Below are 22410 nucleotides of genomic sequence, written 5' to 3'. Positions count from 1 at the left end.
CTGACCGGCAGCCCCCCCGCGGAGGGACAGACAGGCCCGTCGGGGGGGCTCCAGCCTAGAATCGCAGGATGCTGCAGGGGGCAGCAGTAGAGGAGTGGGACCTTCAGCCCAACAGCTGCCCGCGTTACCCTGCCGCCGGCTCCTGCGTGTACAAGCCCCCCCGGGTCACACGTCCCTCCCCCACGCAGGAGAGCGAGCCTCCGCTGAGTGACAGAAACAGGTTTATTGCTGTGGATGCTCTGCTGAGCGTGCGGAGAGCTGGTGAGTTCCCGCAGCCTCTGCCGTTCGCTGCTCCCGTCTGCCCCGGCGCATCACCCATCCGGGAGCCCGTCAGGGCCTCCCCCAGCATCTTTGGGAGGCCGCCCCGGTGAAAGCACAGATGGAAAGGGTGGCGTGAGCTGAGCCCAAACCTGCCGTGAGGCACCTTCCAGCCACGGGCGCCTCCCAGCACAGCCTGCCTGGGAACGGGAAGCAAAGGTGCCGCCACCGCGGTCACCAAACACACGGGTGCCTTCATCGGGGGGAGGAGGTAGGTGCAAAGAGGGGCCGCGCGGCTTTAGGCTGGAGTCCAGCCGGTTCCATGTGCAAGTCCACTCTGCTCCCCGCGGGCAAGATTCCCCTGCTCGGAACCAGGTACCGGACCGGGCTCCCTGGCCCTGGGACGCTCATCTGCCTTGCTCCTGCAACCGCTGCATCATCAGGATCTGGTACAAGAGTCTCTGCACATCTTCATCCATGTGGCCCTGCAAAGCAGAGGGGGGAAGGGGGAAATCACACCACCCGAGAGCAGGGCAGCTCCTGCCCTGACTTACACCCATGGCCAGCCCCACTGGCTAAGTCAGGGCAGGCCTGTGCCGACGCCAGGTGCAGCCATCTCAACAGGCAGCACGGGAGGTTGCTGCTGGCAGCAGAGAAGCTCTCTGAGCAGAGCAGAGCCCAGACTCCTGCACCTACGCCACGGAGGCTGATGTGCCCTTGCACACACGCTCCGAATTCCTTAGAAACGGGCGCAGGAGGCAAAGTTCCCCTGCGATCCCAGCGGCCCCAGAGGTCAGGGGTGTTCAGAGCTGGATGCTGCCTCTGGCCCAGCCTTGCATTTCAGGAGCTCAGAGCGAGGAGAAAAGGGTTATGTTCCCGGGCTGCTTTCCCCGCTTTTCACACACACTGCCATGGGCGCACACGCCTCGGACACAGCACGTCACATGTACACCGCACGCCTGGGACACGCTGCTCGGCCCGGGCACGGAGACACACTGGTGAGGAGCACACACTCGACACACACACGCACGCAGGCGCACACACATACACATGGCCCACGGGCTCCAGCGTTTCACACAAACGGCCTTCTGCCCAGCACGACCTGCCAGCTCCTGTGCAGTGTGCGCTGAGCCCCTCTGCCCTTCCTCCAAACTCCTGTTCGCGCTGCTAGGAGCGAGGCCAGGGTTCCCCACGCCCAAGGAGCGCGGCATTTCCAAGGTCACGTCCTTCAAGTGCTGGTGAGCTCGGGGGCAAGGACAGAACTGGGGGAAGAGACGTCGTTTCCGTAGCTCCAAATGGGCCTTGTAACCACTGGCTGAAATGCTGGGAATTCAGATGATCACCCAGAGCACACGCACGCCCCCAATTATACAGACACACACACGTGCAAACACACACACACGTGCAAACACACACACAATTATACTGGCACACAGACACACGTGCAAACACCCCCCCAATTATACTGACACACACACACGTGCAAACACACACACAATTATACTGGCACACACACACACACGTGCAAACACCCCCCCAATTATACTGACACATACACACGTGCAAACACACACACACAATTATGCTGATTCGTCCACACAGACCCAATTCTACTGATGCACACGAGCAGACACAAGGACACACACACAGAGAATAGTGAACACACGTTTCCAATCCCAGAGAGATGCTGCACGCCCAGCCCTGCCCAGCCCAGCCCCCCATGCACTGACCTGAATGGCGCAGAGCAGGTGGCTCCGGTAGAGTAAGACAACCTTGTGGTGATGCTTCTCCGTCTCCTGGAACCAAGGCGAGAGCAGCGATCACACTATGGCACCAAAGGGACGGGCCACTCTTGGCTCGCAGCCCCTCTGACCAGAGGGGCCTCCCCCCCACCCGCCATGGCACAGAGCGGGGGGAACTGGCTCCTGCTCTGGCTCTCACACCAGACACAGCCGGGCGGAACTGGTTTCACTCCCCTTCGGGCACCCAGCTAAAGCAGCTCCCTCAGTGCAGTACAAAGATCTGGATGTTTTAGCGCCGGGGTTACAGCCCAGCCTCTGTTGTGCCCGGGGATGGAGGGGCAGAAGGCACCAGGTGAAGGCACGCTGGCCCAGATCCTTAAAGGTATTTAGGAGCCTAACTCCCAGGGGAGTTAGGTGCCTATTATCTCTTTCTGGGGCTCGGCCCCCGGACCAGCTTGGTCCATGCAGACCTCGGAGCTGCCTTCCCAGTGGCTCTGCTTTGTCCACCCGCCCGCCTGGCGCCCTCCAGACCCTGAGCTGCACGTCCGTTTCCAGACTCAGCCTCGAGCACCGTCTGCGTCAGCACCTCGCCCCTGCTGCCCCCGAGCTGAACAGGGCACTACCCAGACCACCGCCCCCAGGGCCAGCTGTTCCCGGATACCCACGGCCAGCTGCAGCTCCAGGGCCTTTATCTTGCTCTGAAGCACGGCCGCCTCCGGCGTGTTCTGCTGCTTCGGCGGCGCTGTCTTGGGCTGGGAGAGCTCAGACAAGCTGTTCAAAGCCTCCCGCAGCTTGAAGACTTCCTTGGACAGCTCAGTGATCTGCAAAGGCGAAGGGACGGGCTGGGCACGAAGGGCTGGCTGAGTTCAGCAGGGCAGGTTCGAGTCTTGGGCAAAGTCTCGCCTTGCAGCACAATGGATTCAAAATCCCAGCTCCCCACCAACACCCACCCGGCACCACGACTGGGTCTCAGGCCTCCATCTCACCAGTGCGGCTAGTTAACCCTTTATTGCTCTCTCCCATTTGCATGCCACTGGGCCATTGGCCCTCCGGGCAGCAGCGGGGCATGATCTGCTGTGGGCGGCAGATAAAACAGCTAATTGCTGTTGCTGGTCAGCCAGTTCCCACTGCCGGTTGGGCTCCTGTCCCCACTAGAACAGGCGGGGAGGCCGGCCAGTCTCTTTCGCCCCAAACGGTGAAAAAATCATTTGTTCCTTCGTTTTGTTTGACACTTTTTGCTCTGCGACAAGAGATTGTGAAAAAAAAAAAAGTCGTTTTGTTTCAGTGGGGGAACCTCCCCCTCCCAGCCTCCCATGATTTAAAAACCTCTGTTCCACCTTTTGCCGAGCAGAAAGAAGTGCAAGACGGCGGCGTCGCCCCCGGACACAAAAGTGCATTTTGGGGGAAAACAAAATTGAAACGTTTTCAACCACAATGAAAATTTTCCATGAAAAAGAAAAAAAAAAATTTCATTTTTTGCCAGTAAAACTTTGTTACCGGAGGGTTTTGGGCCACATCTAGTGAATCCCTCTAGCGTGGTTCTACCACGCATCGCCTTCTGCACGGGCTGGGATCTGGGATCACCAGACCCACCTCTCCCGCGGCTCTCTCACGGGCTGGGATCTGTGACGGCCAAACCCCAGTCTCACCCCCCTCGAGTGGATCTAGGGTGGGCTGGGCGATGGGGTTCCCAGACCCCCATTTCCCCCCATCACATGGCTCTAGCATGGAGCCGGGGCGGGGGGCCGGAGAAGCCCAGACCCACCTTTCTGTCCTTCTCCTTGACCAGTTTGGCCGAATCCTCGATGCGGCTGTGCAGCTCCTGGATCCTCCCCGACTCGGCCCGCAGGTTCTGCAGCTGCTTCTCCACAGCGGCCAGCTGGGCCTCAGCCGCGTGCTTCTCGCTCTTCATGAAGAGGGCCTCACGCTGCACCTGGAACACCTCCGTGCAGGTCTTCTCGTGCTTGCGCGCCAGGTCGCTCAGCTTCAGGCTCAGCGTGTTCACCTCCGCCTGCAGGCTGGACCGCAGCTGCTCGTGCTCCGCCTTGGGGACCGTGCTCTCCCGCGTGCTCGCCAGCTCGCCCCGCAGCTGCGAGGCCTCCTGGGCCTTGGCGGCCAACTCCTGCTCCAGCTGCTGGGCTCTGGCCTTCAGCTCCCGGACGCTGCCTTCCAGGGCTTCCTTGGCGCGGGCGTGCTCGGCCAGCGGGACCGACTCCCGCCTGGAGCGCTCTGCCGCCTGCTGCAGCGCCGCCACCTCCCGCTGGGTGACGCCGTGCCTCTCCTTCAGCTCCAGCAGCTGCTTGTCGGACTGGGCCAGCGACCCGCCCAGCTTCCCCACGATCTCCTCGTGCTCCCGCCTGGAGACGCACTCGGACGCCAGCCGCTCCTTCAGGGCGCTCAGCTCCTCTTCCTTCCGGCCATGATCCTCGTCGAGCTGCCGGAGCCGGGCCTGCACCTCCTCGTGCTGCGCCGTCAGCTCAGCCAGCTGCTGGCGGAGCTGCCGGTTTTCCTCCTCCAGCCCCTGGCTTTCTGAGAGCAGGCCCGTCGCTCTCTGCAGCTCCCCGGCTCTCTCCTCCAAGCATCTCCTCAGCCGCTCGGCTTCCGCCTCCGCTTGGCTGCACCTCTCCCGCAGGGCGGCCTTCTCCTCGGCGGCTTCTTCCAAGGAGGCGCTGAGGGAGGCCTCGGCGGAGCGGTCTCGACTGGCTGCTTCTTCCTGGGCAGCCAGACGCCCCTCCAGGTCCTTCACCCTCTGGTCTCTCTCCAGCAGGGCCGCCTGGGCTTTCTGCAGAGCGGCCCTCGCCGTCTCCAGCTCGCTCCTGGAGCTCTCGGCCGCCTCCTTCTCCTCCACAGACAGGATGCCCAACTGGATCTGCTCCTGCAGGAGCTGCACCTCAGCCACCGCCGCCTCGTATTTCTCCCGTGTCTCAGACAGCGTTTTGGTCAGCTCTCCCGCAGCCGCATCCCCGTCCGCTCCTTCCCTGCTGCTCCCGTCTGCCTGCACCCCGGCCTGGCCCAGCTCCCGGCCTTCCCCCGCGTGCGCCGACGGGGCGCTGCTCTTCTGCAGCGCCTCCTCCAGGGCTTGGATCCGCGCCTCGTAGTCAGCCTGCAGCTGCTTGTAAGCCTCCACCGGGACTAGCTCACAGGAGGCCCCAGCGGCCCCACGGCCTTCCAGAGCCTCCAGGGCAGCCCGGGCCTCAGCGTGCCGCTCCTCGAGCTGGTCGAACTCCGACCTGAGGGCGTCGTAGAGGACGATGGGGACGAAGTCTTCAGGGGGCCCCACGTCGCTCTCGTCTTTCTCGTAGTTCTCCAGGATCTGCCACGGGAAGGGGATAAAACCATGAGACTCCCTCACCGGGACCCGGAGCCGACCAAGGGCGAGCCCCCGCTACGTCAAGGCATTACAGCAACACAATGCACCTCTGCCTGTCACACTGCGAGGCTCAAACCCCGCAGCTCCCCTGGCCGTGGTACTCCTGGACCCGGAGATGCTTGCTAAGGCCTGCTTGCTCCTACCATCAGTTACACCAGCCCAGGTCCATTGACTTGAGTGGAGTGACCCCAGATTGACCCCAGCATGGGAGGAGAATCCGGCCCTGCAGTTTAACTGTACAGAGGGCTATAACATAGAGACAGAGTTAAACTGCAGGGCCTTGGAGCTGACGGGAGAAAGCAAAGGAGCAGAGATTAGGCTTTCGTACGAATTGTAGGAGTTGGCAAAGGAAAGCCACCCAGAAAGTCTGCTCCAGAGGACGGGAGCTGCATGGGAGAAGGTTCTCGCACAGCGAGACCGTAACGGTGGAGGGCAGACAGGAGAGCGGCAGGCAGGGGAGAGAAAAGAGAAGAGGCTGGAACACGACTTGGAAAGGCGTTTCCGGAACTCGAGCTGGGTCCTACAATGAAGCAAGGGAACCTGCCGGGCCATCGCGGCGGGGGGACTGCACAGCCTGACGTCTCTGCACACACAGTCAGGCAGGAGGAGGCTCCCTGCACCTCCCTGAGTCTGGGGAGATCACGGCGAAGGGGATCGCAGTCGATGTCGTCAGGGACCTGGAAGGTCTGGGGGAAGGCTCCAGACGAGATGGAGCAGGGGCAGCGGCACAGGCGGGCGGCGGCAGCAGGAACGGTTGCAGCCCAAGGAGACGGGGAGGAGAACTCAGCGTGAAGGATGATGCCGAGGTTACAGGCAGAGGCAGGGGGGCTGAGCTACAGAAAAGCAGGGTCGCTATTTTGCCCCACGCTAGGGGTGAGAAACCTGCCCTCTGGGTCCATCACAAGGCAGCAGCTGCTGGCTCGCACAGCTCCCAGGCCCGGTGGGTCCCAGCCCTGAGCCGGCACGTTAAGGAGATGCTGGGCCTGGGAGGGGGGACCGCAGAGGGCCAACAGGGGATGCTAGCAGGGGAAACCCGAAGCGCCCACCGGGCTGAAGAGGGGATGGGCTGGTACCTGTATCTTCTCCAGCAGCTCCTTGTTTTGCATGGTGAGCGACTGCACCTGGCCCTGCAGGGTGGCCAGCAGCTCCTCGGAGGACAGGCCCAGGGTCTTCTTGGAGAGCAGTAGCTCTGCCCCTGAAAGAGCAGCAGAACCCCGCCCCACACACACACACCCAGGGACCCATCACTAACTAACCTTGTTCTTTGACATAAACAACCCCACCCAAACCGCTGAGAGCTGCCCCTCCCCTGCCACCCAGGGCGCTTCCCCCTCCACGGCCTGCTTCCTGCAAAACCTTCCCAGGCATTTCCCAGCACGCGCAAGGTGCCAACTGCCAAGTGTCCTCCTCTCCGATGGGAGCCGCTCGCCCCCCGCCCAGTGCGGCGCTCCGTCCCTGGGCCAGATACCCTGGTGGAGCAGCCTGCTACGGGCTTGGCAAATACAGCCCAGGCAGCAGGAGCTTGTGCGTAAAGATCCGCCGAGCCCAGGTTCAATCCCTGCTCAGTAGGACACGCTCGGCTCCTCACCGGGCCGTGCCCGCGGTGCAGAGCCAGCCCTGCGTTGGGTGGGCACAGGTAGGGCGCGATGACTTACCTGGGAATTCCAGCAGGTCCCCATCTTCGTCCTGCAGCGTGTCGATGTTGTAGCTGGTGTTCTCCTTCTCGTTCTGAGAGACAGACAGGCAGGGGGTCAGGGACCCCCTCCCAAGGTCACAGCTCCCCCCTGCACTCTCCCACGGCGCCCATCACCGATACAGGCAGCAGCTGGTGCTAACCCTGATAGCGCCAAGACAAGGCTTAGGACCAGGCCGCACCGTCCCTATCGCAGCTGAGCCGGTGTCGGGGAGAGTCCCACAATTCACGGGCCGGCTGCACGGCTCCGTAAGACCTAGAGGTCTGTCCCCCACGTTCCCTGCTCGCCTACCTCCAGCAAGGACAGGCGGCTCTGAAGCACTTCAACCTCCTTCCCCAAATGCTCCTTTTCCCCTTCTCTGTCCGCCAGTTGCTGCTGGAGTTCCTTTATCTGGATCAGACAATGGGACGCATCATTAGACACTCACGCCGATTCCCGTCCATACCATCCAAGACAGGCAGGGTGGGTCCCTTACAAGGTCACAGGGCTAGACCAGAGCGCAGCAGGGGTCCATCTAGTCTAGTATCCTATTCCAATGATGGCAGAGCCCAGATGGTTTGGAGGAAGGGGTAACCCCCCATTATGTCCCTAATTGGTATCCCAGGGCTCCAAAACTTCCTCCTGACCCCCAGCTGGTGACCAGTTTATGCCCTGAAACATAAGGGTTCCCTCTCCTTAGCATCCACATGAAGCCATTTGCCCTTCCCAGCCCGTCTCAGAAAACATCCAGAGCTCTGTGAGTCCAGGCTCCGGAGACACAGCACCGTCCTGGCCTACCTGCTTCTCCATGGAGCGTAGGGAGCCCTCCTCCAACTCCAGCCGCTAGTGGGAACACAAGGAGAGTCCAAGGCAGTTAACACGCTGTGCAGCCTGGTCATCCCCATAGTCACACATCAGCGAGTCAGATCATGGACTCAGAGCCGCAGAACGGGCAGCCACGTATTCCCAGGACGTGACGTCCCCTCCCCAGCCACCTCGCCAGTGCAAAACTCTCTGGCAATAGCCAACGTGAGGCTAGAAGAAGCTCCCTTCGCTCCCAGCCTCCTTCCACCAAACCGCTCAGAAACCCGGCTCCTCCCAGCTTGGCTGAGTGGCCCTCGTGGGGTGGGGGAAGCCCACCCGTACCTCCTGTCTCTGCTGCTCTTGCAGCTGCTCCAGGCCCTTGATCTTCTGCAGGAACCGAGCCCGTTCCTGCCTCAGCCGGACGATCTCCTCATAGGCCTCCCTGTCCTCCTGTGGGGAATCCCAGCGGCGGAGCAGTCAGGGCAGAGCAGTGAGTACCCCACCCTCCCTATCCCAGCATCCCTGCCAGGGGATCCTTACCATGTCGGCTGGGGTGTGGCGGGCCCTGGCAGGCTTGGTGGTGACTACCCGGCTGCTCCGCTCTGTGGCAGGGGAGCTGTGGTCTGGAGAGCGTGGGACACTCTTGAAAACAATAACAGAGAGAACGAGGAGCTGCCAGGAGGGCGGCCGGCTTAGCCAATTCGCCCCACGCCCCAGTGCACAGCTCTGGTCCCACAGAAGTCCCATTATGCTTTCCACCTGTCGCCCCAAATGGCCAGAAGCTCTTTACACACACGTGCAGGGATTGTTTAGCCCGATGCAGCCACCTCTAGGGTGCAGCAGGGCAGCTGTTTAACACTGCCCATTGTTGGTTATGGAAATAAAGCAGAGTCTTGTACCTAACTGCAACCACAAGGGAGATTTCAGGGAGCGGCATGGCCCTGCCAGCTGGCATTTGGCCATGACAGTGGGACGCCTGCCTCCTAGTCAGAGCTCTGCACTGGGACTCAGGAGCCTTGGGTCCTGATCTGCCATTGGCCTGCTGGGTGACCTTGGGCAAATCACATCATTGCTCTGTGCCTCAGTTTCCCCAGATATTGCTAACCCCCTTTGAGGGCTGTACCTAAGCTTTGACAGATGGCACTTCCAGCAGCCTGGAGCCACCTAATGAGACACCCACTCAGAAACAAGCACCCCCTATCGAATCACCAGGCCATTTCCTACAGCACCGACAGGAACTCCCATCCCTCCACTGTCCAAGCCTACCCCTGCTTAGCTTAAGAGACATGGCAGGGTCATAGCACCCAGCGGCCTGGCTGCTGGAGACATAGAGGTGCTAAGACAGCACTGGGAAATCCAGCGGAGGGGAGGGGGCTGAAGTTCTTGTCCTCCATCAGAATCCCACAATCAGAATCCCGCTAAGTGGTGTATCCAGCCCTGGCCTGCTGCCACCAACCCCACCCGGGAAGGGACATTCATCCAGTGACTGGCACGTGGGGAAACTCTCTTTGCAGACCACTGACAGGACCAGAGCAAGAGAAATGAACTAGAAACCCCTCTGGCCTGCTGAGAACTGCTCATGGCCTGCCAGGGCCAGACTGCAGCTGGACTAGCCCCCTTTGTCAGAGCCAGGGGTAGCAGCCCCCCACGCCGCCCTCAACCGCAGAGGAGAACAAGCCGATCACGCAATTAGGAAAGGCTGCACAGCGTGTTAACCATCATTAGCAAGGTCCCACAGGGCAGGTACCCGCCTTAGGGCTGCACAGGGGAAAGCAGCTCAGGAGGAAGGACGGCACAATGGTTAGGGCACCACTAGCCTAGGGCTTGGCCAGCCCGGCTTCAATTCCCTGCTCTGCCACACTCGCCCTGTTTGACTCCGGGCAAGTCGCTTGGGCCCAGATCCTCAAAGATATTTTGGTGGCTAAGTCCCACGGAAATCAAGGACGTGACCTACAGGGCTGGGGCCTCACTCTACCCATCTGTAAAATGGGGCCGACGGTACAGGGGTGTCGTGAGGATAAAGACGTTTAGGACTGTGAGGTGCCCACCCCTTGATGCTAGGGTCCCCTCCCTTGCCGTCTCGGCTCCCCCACCACCACGCACCGCGACATCACGGGTGTGCACCAACGCTGCAGCCGGCCTGGTTAGTGCAGGGTGTGTTACCCCACCCCCACTCTCGGGGAAACTGCCAAGAGACCCCCACCCCCATCAGGGCTCAGCCAGTGGGAGACCCGTCAGAACAGCCCCTGGGAACACCTCGGCAGGCTCAGGGGTGCTCTCCAGCGGCTGCCAGCTGGGGTGCGGTAAGAGAGGGCAGAGCCGGTGGCCACCTCACCTGGCCGGATGAGCCCGAGGGCGGCGGGGGGGCTTTCCTCTTTCTTGGGGTGCTGTTCCTCTCGTTGGGCAGAGCCTGGCTGGGCGGCGCCGCCTGCAGACACACGGAGGGGAGAAGGCTCCAGCAGCTCCCCCAGCAAACCCTGACTGTGGAGGGGGCAGCAAGGACAGGAGCCCCCAGCCCCTGCGAAAGCCCCGTTTTCCAGGCGGGCTTCTAGGGGCCTCTATTCTCCCGCGAGCCCAACAAGGGCAGCGGTCCGAATCCAGAGAGCCCTTCCCCTGCCCTCCCGGGACGTGGCCAGTCCGAGTCAGGACGGCCCAATTCTGCCGAAGCCCCTGAGCGGCTGGAACATGCCCCCGGTGGCTACCACGGGGCTCTCTGCTGGGCAAGACCCCAGCCAGCGTCTTTACCTGAGACAGCTGCTCAGCCGACTCCTCTTCTGTGGGAGGCAGAGAGGGGAGGAAACAGAAACCAGCAGGAGGTTAGCGCGGCCAGGGGGACTAGGCCACCCGCGGCTCGACGGGGCGCCGACAAACACCTCCCCGGGGCGCCATGCACCACGCTGCCATGTGGCAAACCCAAGCCTGGGCCCAGACTCCCACCCCTCAGCTGAGCCCAGCCCAGCTCAGCTCAGCATCTGGAAAGGGAGCGCTGCCCATCACTCTCCAGCGCCCCCCTCTGGCCAGTCGAAGGAGCGAGACGTCCCATCCAGAGTGTGCGGGGCAGGGCGAGTAAAAGGAGGGGAACTGCAGAGACCCCCTGGGAAAACACCCACGCTCCCTGACCCCACCCAGCACGGTCATATGCCACCTGCAAAGCAGGGACATTACCGCCCCCCATCCCCGGCAGGGGTGAGACGATGCAGCGTGGACGATTGCGAGGTGCTCCGAGACCTCGGGAAGGATGGGGTTTGGCCTGGGACCTGGTGCGGGTGCCTTACCGCTGGCGCAGGAGTGGTGCTGGGAGGCATCCCGCAGGTAGTGCTGGATCAAGGCGTTCCCCGTGGCCAGGTTGTAGCGGGCTGCGTCCTGGCCCCTGGCATCCACCATGCTGACCCGCGCCCCGGCATGGATGAGGACCTCCACCGTCTCCACGCTGCCGCTCTCGCAGGCCAGCATCAGGGCTGTTCTGCAGCCGGGGTGGGGAGACAGAGAGGGCCCTGCTCACCCTCCAGAGTCAGGCGCATGAGGCTGGGGAGCTGGATTCGAGCCCGGCTTCTCCGCTGGGGCCCCGATCTCCTTGCCCTTCTCTCCCCCTCCACCCTGTCCCCATCTTCCTGCTCCTGGCCACTCTCCCCTCTCTGCCCTGAGGACACAACCGCCCAGGGTTGCAATCAGGCTTCGGGCAGCCACCTGTTACCTGTTACAGCCAGAATATCCCCCAGTGACAGGCTGGGAGCAAGAACACCCCCCAGACTGCAGCAGACACTGCAGGGGGAAATCCCACCTGCCTGCCCTCCAGGCAGGAGCTCACTTGCACCATCACCTGCCCACCTGGGGCAATGGCAGGATCTGTGTGGGCCCTTTTGGCTACAGCATTATAAAAAGCTTCCTCGCAGATCCTCAGCCAGAGCCAGACTGACTCAGCCAGACCCCCCAAGACGGATCCAAGCCCTCCGCCAGGCCCTGAGCAGCTCACCCAGAGGTTTCCAGCTGGAGACCTCTGGCCCCCAGTCAGCCAGGCTCTCAATGGCTGCCCAATCAGCGCCTGGTAGGACTCAGTTCTATCCCCATCCGCAAACTTTAACCCTCTCCAACCCCCCTTTCTTCCAGGCACCTTTCAGAAGGAAGGAGCTCACCTGCCTTGCTGGTCTCTGCTGTTCACAGCAGCTCCACGATGCAGCAGGTACCGGCACAGCTCCGAATGGCTCATCTTGGCTGCCAGGATCAGAGGGGTGAAGCCATCCTATGGAGAAGAAAGGTCAACGGTGGGGAGAGCAGCAGCGGGAAGCCTGGCTCTGATATAGTCTAGTTGATTCAGGTTCTTGTACAGTTGATTCAGGTTCTCCTTGCTGTCTGGTAACAACCTCCTGGGAGCATCCTCCCAGCTGTCCAGAGCCAGATCCCACTGCAGACAGACAACGAGCCCATGGAGTTTGCACTGTCCCTTCACCATGCAGACGATTAGGGATGCAAACCCTTTTGCTTTTAAAACCAGCCCACCCATTAATAATAAGGACACCTGAGTTTTCTACAGCGCTGACCTGCAGGAGATCTCAAAGTATTTCATGATCTTTAAACAGCCCCGTGAGGCAGGGCAATACAGTTATCCCATTTTCCAGAGGGGGAGGGGACACACAGAAAGGCTAAACGACTTGCCCAGGGTCACACAAGAAGTTCGTGGTGGAGTAGGGAACTGATCCCCGGCCTCCCAACTCCTAGGCGAGGGCTCTAACCACTAGGCCATCCTTCCCAGTATGGGACAAGCTTTATTTTGCAAAGTGAACACCCTGTGTAAAGAAAGCAAACTAAACAGATGTAAAACCCAGGGCCTCGTCATGCATGGTCATTAAAGATCCCAGGGTACTTTCTCCTGCCTCCCTAATTTCCCCTGTAGCTTCAATTTGATGCAAGATTCCTCTTTGCTTCATGTCCTATGCCACTGGACATTACTCTGTCTCGCTTGGATACTTACACAGCAACAACTGCTAGGAGCTGAAGGTATAATAGGTATCTCTGTTATTGCGTCTTCTGTTAAACCGCTGTTATATTCCACCCTAGAGGTGGCTGCATTTCAAGTGGTGAGTGAGGTGATCGCTGCACATTTGGGTCTCCGTTACATTATACCTGCTTTCCAATGACGTGTAAGGGGCGCCTAGGCTTGTGCTGGTGAAATCAGACCTCTGCAGCGAAGGGCAACAAAGCACATACCTGATGGAAAGAACAGCCTCACCTTGTCCTTAGTATTCAAGGAGGCCTTGAAATCACAGAGAACCTCTGAGCAGGAGATGCAGCCGCTGACAGCTAGAGAGGAAGAGAGGAACTCTGAACCCCGGTTCACTTCCCCTCCACACCCCTTCGCCTATCCCCAAACAAGGGTCCGGCCCAGAATGGCAAATCCCAGGGCACTGCACTGGACAGAGCATACCCTTCCGTCTAGGCAGGCTAGATCCACGTGGCCCCATCACCGGGGAATCTGGGCACATTCCTGGCCCCTTACTCCCTTGCGCATTCACCCTCTGCACAGCCACCTGCCTTCGAAACCCTCCCTGTAAGTCGAGTTACCAGCAGGCCGTTTACCCAGCTGATCTGATGTTTATGATGTGGGGGGGATGCAAGCAGGGTGGGGGTCACCTGCTGACCTGCATGGTGGAGCGCTGTCTGACCGTTGCTGTCGGTTCCATCAACCGGGCAAGATGCCTAAGGGGTGGAGAAGACGGTGAGTGAAGAAAGGGTGACACCCACCTTTCCAGTGGCCAAAAAACAAAGTGGGCAAGGTGACCCAGAGGCCCAAGGGTCGGTTACTGACACACTCACTGCACCTAACACACTGCTGTCATGACATATACCCAAAAGGTTGCATGTAATATATCATTGGGGAACGAATAACTCATTGATCATTAATATTCTGGTGTGATGTAGGTACGGGGTGTGTACAAAGAGTTAGAATTGCGTTCTTAAAATGTGTTTGGCAAGCCGCACGTAAGAGCAGTCTGCCTCTGATAAAGGAATGTGTATTTGCTTGTCTGACCAGCCTGGTCATCAGGCAGAATGAAGGTACATTTAAATAACAGGTAAACAAAGCCATCAACCCAAGTAGCCTCAAGTACAAAGACAAGGGGTTTGAACCGCAAATGAAAACCAGTTGGTTCAGCTGATTTTTTACAATGTTACTGCATTATAGAAGGGTACCAGGTAAGGTGTTTTATGAAAGCCTGTGACACACTGGTGAGTAATATCATTTTGAAATGTCTGCATTCACACTACATGAGTAATTATGGACACTCACTGACAGCAGGTTTCCCCCCAGACAGGGGGGAAGGCAGCTCTCTACCTGTCTCCAATGTAAACTAAGCAGCGAGGAATTAAGAAAAAGGAAGGCCTATTTACATACGAAGCAGCAGAGCGGTGGAAACTGCCCCCTAGGAAGCCTTCCTGCCTCTTGAAACAGAGTCAATGAACTTAGGGCCTATGACAGCATGGGGTCTGCACCCCAGCATGACAGAGAACCTTGCTGTGGACTTAGCTGTTGAAGAATACTTTGCAAAGGTTTACTGGATTATAAAAAGAAAGGGGAGAGAACCCCACAGCAGGCCATCACTTGGGGGATTCAAGGGGCCAGAGCTCCTGAAATCACTGAAGGTTGGGTCCTTCAGCCAAGGGGGGAGAAAGTTTCTGGGAACTAATTTTAGGTGAGAAACCTATTTAGGCCAAGACTGAACTTTCTCACACCAAGTTTTAGTCATAGAGGCATATTTTTACTTCAGTTTGTTTGTAACCCTTCCTATCTTTATTGCTTACATTTGGGATCACCTAACATTGTTTAATCAACTTGTTTTACTTTTTATAAACCAATTCAGTGCTGTGATTGACATAAGAGTGTCTGTCAAACCCCAGTTAAATTAATCAGCTGTCGTGTATTCTCTCTCTAAAGGCAACAAACTTAATAACGTCTGTGAGTTCCAGGTGTGGGCTGGATGCGACGGAGGCAGGCGGGTTTGGGGAAATTGGGGACTGGGAGATGTTGGGGTCACTCTGCAAATAATAACTGGGCAGTGGAAGCCAGGAAGACCTGCTTGCTCATTTGCTGGTGCTAACAAGGCGTTGCAGGGCACCCGTAACGTCACAGGTAAAATAACCTGAACTAAAAACCACATTCCCCACTTGAGAAGTGGATAAACTCCCTTTCCCTGCCTTTACCCTCGATTACGCTACTGCACCCGCCCCTCATTCATAGGACCAAGGCACTGCTGCTCTGTGGTGACACCTTCAGCAGGTCCCTGGCTGGCTCAGCAAGGCAGTGTCTGGTTTAACCAAAGGCACCCACCAAAGGAAGGGTAACATGCCAGGATCAAGGTTCCCTTTACCGTGCAGGTGCCCACAAGGTAACGCTAAGCAGCAGAGTTCTGCTGCGTCCAGTCACTCGGTGCTGGATTCAATAGAGTAGGCAGAAGAGAAAGGCTGGGGGTGGGGGGGACGTATTGATCTACATTCTATCATGCTGGCCTATTCATTTAAAGCCTCTGGAGGAGACCAAGCAGTTCAGGGGGTCATTCATGGACTGGATAGAGCTGGCCAGAGAAAATTTTCATTTTTTTCAGCAAAAACTTGCACACTGAAAGATTTTGGTTGAAAATTTAAATTTCTCAAACGCTACCATGGTGCCTCATGGGAGCTAAAGTTCAGGCGCCCCATACTCCCATTCTCTTCTATATGCAGGGCTCCCTGGTTGGACTACAACTTCCATGATGCACCATGGTTTCCCTTCTTGGAGAGGGGAGGCAGGTGCATCATGGGAGTCCCCAGCCATCAAGGAAGACATAGTCTGGCCAAGGAGCTAAGCATATAGAGGAGAATAGGGACGTGAGGCAACTGAACTACAACTCCCATGAGGCACTGTGGCAGCATATCCCAATCAAAATATTTGGGTTTTTGAGAGATTCCATTTTTTGACAAAAAAAATCAATTTTTTCCCCAGAAAGTGCACACTTTTCACAAAACACTTAGTCATTTTTCCATCGAAAGACAGTGTAGATGGAAAACAGCCCTAGCTATGGAGATATGGCAGTTCCAACCCTGCCTAGATTGTTCCCGAGACTGAAAGATCACAGGGACAACTTCCCTGTATGCCCAGGAGCTTCCGCAGGAGGTGAATCCCATGAGGTCTGAAGGCTGCTATATTTCCCACAAGCTTCCTATTTCCCTCCCTGATCTCCAGCCCTTGGTGCCTCAACATCAACACATCCTTCCCTGTCTAACTCCAGGCTGCCGCTGCTCATGCTCGGCTGCATTACCTGCAAGAGTTTGCTCACGCACTGCGGGTGGCCGTGTTTCGCTGCCAGGTGGAGCGCATTGTAACCTGGAAAGAGACAGACTGGCATGTCAGGAGGTAATAATAATGACGGTGATACTTTATATGTGCACCCAGGGAGATCAAAACAAATAATCAGCATTAATCAATTTCTTCTCAAGCCCCCCTTCCTGAGGCAGGTAATCGATATCGGTGGATCACGTCACCGACCACCAAATTGCAGCCACCTCTGGGGCAGGACGCAACAGCTGGGTAATAGTTCCCAGCAGCACTACGTGGTGGCTTAAGAAAAGAAATGAGGACTCTATCCGATAAGAACTGCAGGAGAAAAGTAGGGAGGCAATGTAATTTGCCAAGTTGGAATTTGTCTAAGAATCGAGGGTTATCTCTGCTAGTGTGACGAAAAGCACCATGGAATCAGATCTGGAATCAGTGTGTGGTCAGGAGCCAAATGATGGGAAATCCACCAGCACGGTGCCCCCTAGCAGCTTGGGAGAAAAAGAACACCACTCACTGATTCACCAACACCCCTTTCCTGAAACACCTCAGTGGCCCATGGAGGTCTCCCATCCAAAGAGCAAATTGATCAGACCTTGCTTAGCTTGTGAGACTCAACAAAAGCCCAGGACAAAGCAGGCTGCAGGGTCTCACTGGCGCACTCTCTAGCATGTAAAATGTTGAGACCATTTTTATTCTGAGTCTAAAGCATGCAGCGCGCATGCCACTAGCCCTGTACAGAGAGCCCATGAGGCCTCCTCTTAAGAACACAATGGAATCTGAAAGAAGTCGGGGCCTGACATGCCTTTTATGCATCACTGCCAGAACGAGTGATAGCAATTAGCAAATGCATGATGATTCTTATCAGTCTGGGACACAGTCCACTTCTTTAACCATTCAGGCTAGGCCTGCTGTGGAATGCAGGGTCCCGACACACAGTCGGGCGCTGACAGACACAAGCTTTCTCATCACCACTTTTGCCCATGCTTAGCTCAAGCCTGCCGGGGAATTTTTAAGGTAAGAAGGCTGAGCGGATTTGACACGTTCTTCCAAGGATTAGCAAGATGATTCAGCGGCTGAGCTGGAGATGGCAGGGATTTGGAGGGATCTGTCCCTCTTATCCCAGGCGAGGGTTGGGGGACAAACAGGAGAACAATGAAAATTGGACTAAAGGATCCCAGAGGAGCCTGCCACCCCTGTGCATCAGAAAGGGGAAACTTGGCAGCTCCCCAAGAATGGGCTTGATCCACCGTCTGGGCAGAGATCTCTGAGGCCCCGTTGAACTCACGTCCCATGGACAACACAGGAGTGGTCCCTACAGAATATTTTCTACTGCTTTGTCCAGTTCTGAATGGCCCAAGTCAATGTTCCACCAGCCACACCATCGAATGGTGCTACCTACCTGAGCGGTCCGTTGTCATGGCGTCCGCTCCGTGAGCAAGCATCACCTCCAGGCAGTCCACGTTCCCTCTCATTGCAGCCAGGTGAAACCTGTGGCACAACCGGGGAGCCCCCGTCACCATTCGCATTCCACCGGCTCCTCCCACGCACCCCTCCCCCCGGACGCTGGCTCTGCTTAAAAGGACAGTCCGAGAATTTTCCATCTTTACCAAAAAATCCTTCAAAAGCCCCAACTCGTTACTAATCTCTCCTCCTCTGGCTTGTTCTTGTAGGGTTGCTGATAAACTTTTGGCCACACCCACTGGTTTGTTACCGTAGGGCCACTCGTGGCATGTCAGAGCAGCCTTGGGACTGCTCTCACATACTGCACAGCCCAGGCAGGGCCCCACGCTATGGAAAGCACAGCGATGCCCTAAAGCTGTTGCCCTGCACCCAGGAACAGGAGGGACAGAGGCTCTTGCCCAGTCTCTCCAGCAGGGGAAGCGACTCACGCGGATTTGCCCTCCGAGTCCAGTTTGGTGGGGACCAGGCCCTTGCGGTGGAGCAGAGATGTCACTTTCTCGGGGTCGTTGTAGTCCACGGCCTGTAGGAGCTTCTCATCATTCTTACCCCAGTCCTGGCTCTGAAACCCAAACAGGAGCAAAAATCAGAGATTTCAGAGCCCTCCCCCAGCCCGTCAGAAGTGGTGGGGGAAAGGATACATCTAACAGAGGACGCTAGGGTGCTAGGCTGGGACCTAGGCACCCCAGGTTCAATTCCCTGCTCTGCCACAAGTTCCAGGAGTGACCTTGGGCAAGTCACGTAGGCTTAGATCCTGCTATTAGGCACCTAAATACCTTGGAAGAGCTGGGCCTGGGCCTTAGCCTCTCCATGCCTCAGCTCCCCATTCGTACGACGAGATAATAGCACTGCCCCACCAAAATGACTGAGGAGTGCTCCCATACTACAGGAATGGGGCAGAGGCGTGCCACAGACAGGCAGAGCACAGGCCATTCTGCTGAGCTTCTTCAGCTCTTGCATGAACTCTCTGAGGGGTGCCCCCTGCAAGAAGGATTGCACTCAGCGCCACAACAGAGTCCCCCTGCTCAGAGCATATGAGGGGTTCAACACTGCACAGAAGTTAGAAATGGAAAAAACTCATCCACGCAGCTGGTGCGGTCCCCCAGCCAATGCAGGGCTGTCCCCTATATTTTCTTATGCTTTGTCCCAGCTAGTCTGGAAGGGCAGGGTTGCCATTCCACAATCTTAGAAGGCTTTATTGATATTTACCCAACATTTTCTTAATTTCATCCAATGGCTTCTAGTTCTACCACCCCTATCTGCCAGTCTAAATAACTCTGCTCCTTCCTTGGCATTCAGGCTCTTCCCTACATGGGTCCTGCTTTCGCTGGGTGCCCTGATCCCATGGTGACGGGCAATCCAAATAAACAGAATAACACAGAGGCAAAACTCCCCTTGAGTTCAGCGGCAGGCTCAGGCCCACTTAGCCAAACTGGACAAATTTTGGCCAATGTCGTCAGAAGTGTCTGTTGATTGTGGGGGTCGCAGCCCTGTTCCACACTTAACATTTAGATCCACCTAGGTCTGGTCTACATGAGGAAGTGAGGTCGGAATAACTGCGTCGCTCACGGGGGTGGAATAGCCACACCCCTGAGTGACGCAGTCTCCTCTCTGGTGTAGACAGCGCTAGGTCGACGGGAGAATTCTTTCATCAACCTAGCTACTGCCTCTTGGGGTGGTGGAGTACCTACATCGATGGGCAAACCCCTTCCGTAGCTGAAGGAAGCACTGTAGCGCCCATAGTGTAGATGTGCCCTTGGTCTTTCACTGCCCCACTTCAGACATCGGTGGCCTGATTTCCAGAACTACGCAGCACCTGGGGCTCCCGTTGGCTTCCATGGCTGAAATGTCTGGAAATCACAGAGGAGCCACTAATTGAGGTGCTCAAAATTAGTGACCACTTTTGAAAAATGGCTTTCCTTCTTTTACTCCGTGTTCACAAGCCAGTCCTTCCAGCCCCTTGATCCGTTTGCTGTTCTTCTCTGAACTCCCTGCCGTTTGGCTGGCAATGTGGTTCCCGGGAATCCCAGCTTTGATCTCTGTGCCTGCCAGAGAAGTTTTCTTTTTGTCTTTTCAACTACTTTGCATTTTACTTTTCTGTAAAACACTGAGAATCCACCGATCTGTGGTGCAAGTTGCCATCAGTACCTGGAAACCAAGAGAGCTGAACTCTACCCTGAAAACTCGCTGCAGATTTTGTGGGAATCTGTGGGAAACCATCACTTTCCATGCCCATCCCATGCCACCAGATTAAAGAACACCTCTCATGGGTTTCACCATTCACAGGACGCTTGTCTCACTGTAGCCAAGATGCAGCCACAGTTCCCCATTAAGGTCCTGACCCTGCAAAGACTTACAAAGGTGCTTAAATTTGCACACCACGGTGCACACAGCTAAGCACAAGCCTTGGCAGAATTGGGGCCTAATTGCCACCGCATCAGGGCTGTGGGGTTTCACATTTGCTCTCCTGGAGTCCTGAAATGCGGGATGCAGATTGAATTCAATGACACAGAGCATCTGTGGAGGGAAAGCACTGAAGCTCCTAATTAAATCCAGAAAGTGGCTGCCTATGAAGGCCAATTCAGCGGCAGTAAAAATGGGAGTCACCTTTAGAGAGCTGGTAATGTCATCTATCCCCGCAGACTGGTCCCTAAACTACTCCTAATCACAGGGCCCACACTACCGCGATCCACCTTTGAGAGTCCAGCCCTCAGCATCCCCGGGTTGCTCTGATAACACCAATCCTGAGGGGGTGCTGAGCCCCGCAATTCATACTGAGGTCAATGGAAGCTGCAGGCACCCAGCACCCCTTGGGAGCTGGTCCCACTAGGAACAGCTGCCTTGTTCTTAAGGATCTCACTAACCTGAGCTCACACTGAAGCCAGAAGCCTAGAGTAACTCAGAGGCAGGTACCTAGGGAGCATGGCATGGGGCGTGGGGGACCAGCCTCCCTCGGATAAGGGGACTGATGGGTAGGCTGGAGATATAACCCGTGCTCCCCTAGGTTAGACAGGTGCAGGAGAAGGAGAAGGCGCCTAGGTCAGGTGATAGGGTGAGCCGGAGGGGAAGTTCAGGTGTTACAGCACAGATGGGGTTTAGCCGATCCCCTGGTTAAGGCTGTCCCCGAGACAGGTCCCATGTGCTGCCCCTTCCTGGCACAGGCAGGGCCGAGGGCTTGTCCCAGAGCAGGGGGCAGCGGGTGGGGTGAGAAGTGCAGCAGGCGCAGGTCTGGCCCAGAGGTTGGGGGTTGGAGATGCAGGGAAAAGGGAGAAAACGGGTGCAGGCAGCTGGGGTTGGGGGCAAGGGGTGCATGGAAAACCCCAGGAGAGGAGGGTGGGGTGTGTGTGAATGGGCATCCCGGGGCTGGGGGGTGATTCACAGCCCGGGGAGGGGGCGGGGAGAGAGGCGTACCAAGCACAGCACAGGGAGAAGGGGGCACCACCTGGAGAGGGGCACAGGAGGTGGGGCATTGCACAGCCTAGGGAGCTGGGGGGCAGGGCCAGGGGAGGCAAGTGCACCCGGAGGAGCTGGGGTCAGGGTCACGGGGGGCACGTGCACCCCAGGGAGCTGGGGGGCAGGAAGGAGCACGCGCACCCCGGGAGCTGGGGGGCAGGAAGGGGCACGCGCACCCCGGGGGGGCAGGAAGGGGCACGCGCACCCCGGAGAGCTGGGGGGCAGGAGGGGGCACGCGCACCCCGGGAGCTGGGGGCCAGGGAATGCACCGCCCCCGCGCTGCAGATGCCCTGCGGGAGGTCGGAGCCAGGCGGCCGGGCCAGGGCAGGCAGGGGATAAGGAAGGTCGGGCGGGACCGGACCGGACCGGACCGGACCGAGATCGGGACGTACCACGAAGGAGGCGGCCGCGCACAGGCAGATCTGCTTCATGGTGCCCGGGAGCTGGCGGCCTCCCAGCCACAGCTTCAATCGCAGCCCAGGATCCGCCTCCCTCCTCGGCCGGCGGCTGGGAAGCCCGGGCGCCGCCTGCCCCCTGCCTGCGGAGAGCGGCGGGCGCCCCCCCCCTCCCACACACACACACACACACACATAATGATTCCCCCCCAGGGCCAGGACACGGGGAACCCGCCCACTCCCAACCCTGCTCTCCCCACCCCAAAGCCAGGGGGAAGGAGACACCAAGCGTCAGGGATCCCCCCCCCCAAAGCCAGGGAGCAGAGACACCCCAAATCCAGGGGATCAGGGACCCCGGGCAGTAGGGACCCCCCCTCAAGCCAGGGAGCAGAGACACCACAAATCCAGGGGATCAGGGACCCCAGGCAGTAGGGACCCCCCCAAGCCAGGAAGCAGAGACACCTCCCCCCTCCATCCCAAAACAAGGGGACAGCGACCCCAGGCCATAGGGATGCCCACCCCCAATATGAACTCTAGTTTTACTAACATCTGCCTGCTACCCTGTTGAGGACGCCAGTCCCTGTTTCTGTGCGGCTGTGAATATGGCTGAAGCAGTCGGGACGCCTACATTGGAGCGACAGAGTCCAGGGACCAGGAATCATGGAAAAAATACCCCTGAACCAGTGGTGTGAGAGGATGCACAAGGACTTCCAGGACCCTGGTGAGCAAAGGGTTAAGCTCAGCTCAGCTTCACCTTGCGCAGGTGCCCAGGGGAAGGAGTGTACCATAGTTGCTATCAGGGAGTTGGGGGGAGAATGTCTGTGAGAAGACTGGGCTTCCTGTCCAGGGGCACAGAGTTTGCATTCCCCCTTTGAGCAGAGGACCTTGCTGATGACCCCTTGTCTTCTGCTGAGCCATTCCATCAGTTAATAGGTTTAAAGAGCAACATTTC

At 57.8% G+C, this 22410-nt stretch overlaps 1 protein-coding gene across 2 annotated transcripts; it reads right to left on the bottom strand.

Annotated features, from left to right (window-relative positions):
* Window positions 1-21552, bottom strand: ANKRD24 (ankyrin repeat domain 24). 2 transcript variants are annotated; one of them, XM_067558203.1, is made up of 19 exons: window positions 21456-21552; window positions 18042-18172; window positions 17552-17640; window positions 16136-16200; window positions 13484-13541; window positions 13075-13145; window positions 11981-12087; window positions 11123-11310; window positions 10183-10275; window positions 8388-8470; window positions 8190-8297; window positions 7842-7886; window positions 7356-7454; window positions 7026-7098; window positions 6444-6565; window positions 3766-5313; window positions 2666-2821; window positions 1989-2054; window positions 1-743 (listed from the first exon to the last, which is right to left on the bottom strand). In XM_067558203.1, the coding sequence occupies exons 1-19, from the start codon at window positions 21492-21494 to the stop codon at window positions 666-668; spliced, it is 3219 nt and encodes a 1072-aa protein (XP_067414304.1). In that variant the 5' UTR covers window positions 21495-21552; the 3' UTR covers window positions 1-665. The 2 variants fall into 2 exon arrangements, with proteins under 2 accessions (XP_067414304.1, XP_067414310.1); XM_067558209.1 differs by lacking the exons at window positions 13075-13145; window positions 13484-13541; window positions 16136-16200; window positions 18042-18172; window positions 21456-21552 and having other exon boundaries at window positions 17552-17593.
* Between the last annotated feature and the right edge of the window lie 858 nt (window positions 21553-22410).

The sequence above is a fragment of the Emydura macquarii genome, unplaced genomic scaffold (assembly GCF_026122565.2).
Source record: "Emydura macquarii macquarii isolate MOO-44397 ecotype Brisbane River unplaced genomic scaffold, CSIRO-AGI_Emac_v2 contig_306, whole genome shotgun sequence".
NCBI classification, from domain to species: domain Eukaryota; kingdom Metazoa; phylum Chordata; order Testudines; family Chelidae; genus Emydura; species Emydura macquarii.
Note: the sequence above shows the minus strand (reverse complement) of the source record. Positions and strands in the feature narration are given on the sequence as shown.

Bases quoted from the DNA above. Each gene is read 5' to 3' on its own strand.
- ANKRD24 (XM_067558203.1), bottom strand. From the start codon at position 21,494: ATGAAGCAGATCTGCCTGTGCGCGGCCGCCTCCTTCGTG. The intron at 16,201-17,551 runs GTAGGTAGCACC...GTCTCTTTCCAG, and splicing joins CATGACAACGGACCGCTCAG to GTTACAATGCGCTCCACCTG. The intron at 7,887-8,189 runs GTACGGGTGGGC...TGTTCCCACTAG, and splicing joins AAGAGCAGCAGAGACAGGAG to CGGCTGGAGTTGGAGGAGGG.